General features: G+C 58.0%; 1 protein-coding gene across 1 annotated transcript in view; it reads right to left on the bottom strand.

Moving 5' to 3' along the window:
- The window catches only part of CLCN7 (chloride channel, voltage-sensitive 7), a 16,336-nt gene extending 13,603 nt beyond the window's left edge, over nucleotides 1-2,733 (bottom strand). Inside the window, exons 1-3 of the mRNA XM_009995515.1 lie at nucleotides 2,729-2,733; nucleotides 2,630-2,639; nucleotides 913-981 (exon numbers count right to left, since the gene is read on the bottom strand). Coding sequence (XP_009993817.1) covers nucleotides 913-981; nucleotides 2,630-2,639; nucleotides 2,729-2,733 — 84 coding nt within the window. The remainder of the gene's footprint in view (nucleotides 1-912; nucleotides 982-2,629; nucleotides 2,640-2,728) is intronic.
- Between the last annotated feature and the right edge of the window lie 1,096 nt (nucleotides 2,734-3,829).

Here is a 3,829-nt window from a genome sequence, read left to right as displayed (position 1 = left end):
CAGGGACCCTCACCCACCACCTCTCCACCACCTCTCCACCCCCAAGGCAGGACATCTCCCGACAGGCAGACGAGGCTTTGCCCAGCTGGCACCTCCAGCCAGAGCTGCCTCCAAGCAGCTCCAGCAGGGGAGCAACCCTTCAGCTGGGCAGGAAATCCCTGCAGCAGGAAGCAAGGAGCTATTTCAAGCACACCCGAGGTTTTTTGGGCAGAAACCAAATTCTGTTTCCCAAACACTTTTGACCTGGCAAGTTGTTCCCAGCCCCAAAACAGGGCAATTCCTGAAGATGCCAGAGGGGCCCCCAGGGCAGTAGCACCCTGCCCTGGCCCTGTGTTACAGTGACAGCCAAGCCAGCCCAGCCTGTCCTCTTGAGGTGCCAGATTCAGACATATAATTCCCATTTAAGAATTCCACAAGGAATATTGAGCAAAAGTTGTCCTTCTTTGTCCTTCCTACAGCTCCATGGCTGAGGCAGGAGTAGCTGGGAAAGGAAAACTTCTTGGGTGTTTGATGGGTGAGGGGTTTCTGCAAGATGCCAGCTCTGTCCCCAGGGCTGAGATGTCCCCTCCCCTGCCCATGAGCTGGGCAGGCAAGAGAAACAGCTTTAAGGGGTTCTCAGGGCAACAAGGAAGAAACCCCTTTCCCACCCCACCTGCTTCTGCATTTACTCCAGCAGGGGGAAGGTCTCTGTGCCAGCTGCCACCTGGAGAAGCTCAGGGGACTGGGACACCCTTGGGACAGCCAAGGGAAGTGGAGAGGGTTGAGGCAGAGGTCACCCAGCCCAGGAGGAAGCACTGGAGCCCTTGTCAGACACAGGGGATGTGAAGGGGGGAACAAAAGCAGCTGCTAGTGCTGTCAGTGGAAGCAGGGAGGGGGTCTTGGCAATGCTGGGCCCCTGCCTGTGCCACTCACCAGCTCTCGGATCTCCTCGTTGAGGTCCACATTGCTGAGCTGCCCAATGCGCAGGAAGGAAGGAGTGAGCTGAGGAGAGGAGGGAAAAAGGGGTCATTCAGGATTTCCTGAATGTGCTACAAGCCTTGGAGAAGGAAGGAGCAGGCCCGTGGGCACTGCTGCTCTTACCCCCCTGGCTGAGCTCTGCCTGCCAGGGCAGCACCTGCTCTCGGAGGGCACGGGGAGGAGGTGGGACCTCCCACCCTGGAGAGAGCATAAGGCAGCTGAGGTTTGGAAGAGCTGCTCCAACCTGGCATCTGGCAGGGCTGGCTTGCCCTGGGGCTGGTCAGCAGCAGCTCAGTTGGGACCAACAGCAGGTGACAGTCACCAACAGCCCCCAGCTGAGGAGCCTGGCACCCCGACCCAGCAGCCAGGCCACCAGCAAAACCAAACCTGCCCTGAGCAGCAAGTCCCTGGAGCTGGAGAGGGACAGATCCCTGGAGAGAAAGTGCCACCTCTGTGGTCTCCAGCACACCAAGGCCTGCTGGGGCCACCCCTGGGCTGGGCATGTCTGGCTCTGCCATCTGCTCCCCAGCAGCAGAGACGAGCTCCTTGGCACGTCCCACTCCCCGCCCGCAGGGCAGCTGCCAGCCAGCAAAAGAGGAAGCTGACATGTCCTCCCCCTGGGGACATTGGGTGACTCTGAGCTGGCCCCAGCACCACACTGGGAAGGAACACTTGTATCTCCCTGTCGGGAGCAGGTTCTCCTTTCTCTGGTGACCACTCGGGCTCGTTCCTGGCAGAGCAGTTGCACAACTCGGGGCTTTTTTTTTTGACTATTTGGGCACCTTTTGTCTCCTGGGTGATGCAGGCAAAGAGCTCAAGCTGCAGCTGAGCCAGTCTCCAGTGCCTCAAGAGGACCTGGGAAAGCAGGCAAGCTGCCCCCCCCCCCCCCCCCCCTCCCTTGGGAAACACAGGGATGCACCAGGGTGAGAGCAGCACTGGCATCAAGTGCAGCCCAAACACCATTTCTCAACTCTAAGATCTCCTCCCCCAGAGCCTCACCCCTTCCCAGCTGCCCAAGGACTGGAGAATAAAAGAGGGATGGTGAGCAACAGCAGGGCCCTGGCACATCTGTCCCTCTCTGCCAACAATCCAGTAGATCCCAGATAAAGCCCCTGCTCCTGTAATCCCCACCGATCCCATCTGGAATGCCCAGGCCAGGAGCCACACACACCCCTGCAGACAAATAACACCCCTTTGTGTTTGCAGCCTGACCTCTTTTCCTATTTCTCCCTCTTTTCCACCTTCTCATTTACTCCCTGACCCACAGCCAGGGGTTTCCCCAGTTTCTCAAACCCTCTCCAGTGCCTTTTTGTCCCCAGCAGCCTGAGCCCACAGCAGGGGCTGAGCACAAACTGCTCCTTGCAGCCCTTTTTTGGTTCAGTGAGACCAGCCTGGGCTTCGGTTCTGGTCCATGATGGCTCCACAATCCCCATGGAAAGGGCTCAGGTGGTCTTTCCCAGCAGTCAAGAGCAGACCACCTAGGAGCCAGGCACACCCAAAGCTGTCACCTCCCTGTGGGGACAGAGATGGGAACTTACACAGAGTCACGAGCTGGAGGCAGGAACTGCCCGTTTTGCTGCCTGCTGGTGCCCAGGCACTCCAGTGGCAGATTCCAGCTGGGATCCCTGAAACCTTGGCAAGGACAAAGCTGAGACCTTGCAAGGGAACCTACCTCCACCTGGCTTCAGGAAGCACCAAGGTTTAAGGCTCCTGTTCAATGCCACATGTCCAGAGAAAGATCAAGGCAACGAGATGGAAAACAGCCACTCACGCCATGTCCCCTGCTCACAGCTGGGCTCAGACCTCAGGCAGGACCAATCCTGCAGGAATTCTCCTCCTGCTAGCCATGGGGGTCCACAGAAAGACCACACATGGCTGAACTGGTAACATCCCCCCCAACACTCCTTCCCTATGGAGCAAGCAGGCAGGGCACAGCAGCTCTGCTCCCCAGGGATGAGGCAGCAGCAGGACCAAGGCACAGGGAAAGGAGCTGCAGCTGGACCTGAAGCTGAACTTCATTAGACAAGCAGCACGTTTGCAATGTGCCCCAACTCCTCCTAGGTCCTGGCATCCCTCAGGCACCCAGCCTGGCCCAGCTGCTCTGTGAGCAGGGGGGTGCCTCCCATCTCACCCAGCACAGGGGTCACAAGCCAGAAGGACAGGAGAAAGCTCCTTCCATCAGCACTCAGCTTTTATCAGAGGGACAGGGGGCACTGAGGCAGCCAGGACAGAAGGTTATTTGTGCAGGGCTCCCAGATTCACTGAGCACATGGATGGCACTACCCTCCTTTGGATGTTTTTCCAAACTCCAGCCAAGGCAGCTGCTGATCCCGGGTACACATGATGTTGGTGTGACCTTAACATGATTATCTCCACAGAGCACCAGGCACTGCTGCCAAAACCCAGAGGACACAGCTGGGGTAACAGCTCTCCTGTCCCAGGAGAGGCTCTGGGACCAGCTGAGCCTGCCTCCCACCGCAGCACACACAGGGACAGCACCCAGCACTCACCCTGTTCAGGTGGTAAAGCCATTTTGAGCTCTGTAAAGAGGTGTCTGGAGCCTTGACCTGGACCTAAACTGCTCCTCAGCAGGCTTCAGGGAAGCCCCCAGAGATCCACAGAGGCCAATACAAGGCCCAGCACCTGGGATGGAGCTGCCCTGGTGGTTACGAAGCAGTTTTGCTGATCATCTCTTGCAGGTCAATGTCCTGGGAGACACTGGTACTGTCCTGGCCCACCTGCCTTTCTCCAGAAAACCTTGTCCCACACCCTCCCTGCAGCCCATCCACCAGGAATCAGGGCTCACCCCACCAGACTTCCTCTTTTCCTCCTTCCCTCCCCCTCCACAAGATTTTCCAGCAGAAGGAATTAC

This window comes from Chaetura pelagica, unplaced genomic scaffold, assembly GCF_000747805.2.
Source record: "Chaetura pelagica isolate M959 unplaced genomic scaffold, ChaPel_1.0 scaffold124, whole genome shotgun sequence".
Classification (NCBI taxonomy): Eukaryota; Metazoa; Chordata; class Aves; order Apodiformes; family Apodidae; genus Chaetura; species Chaetura pelagica.
Note: the sequence above shows the minus strand (reverse complement) of the source record. Positions and strands in the feature narration are given on the sequence as shown.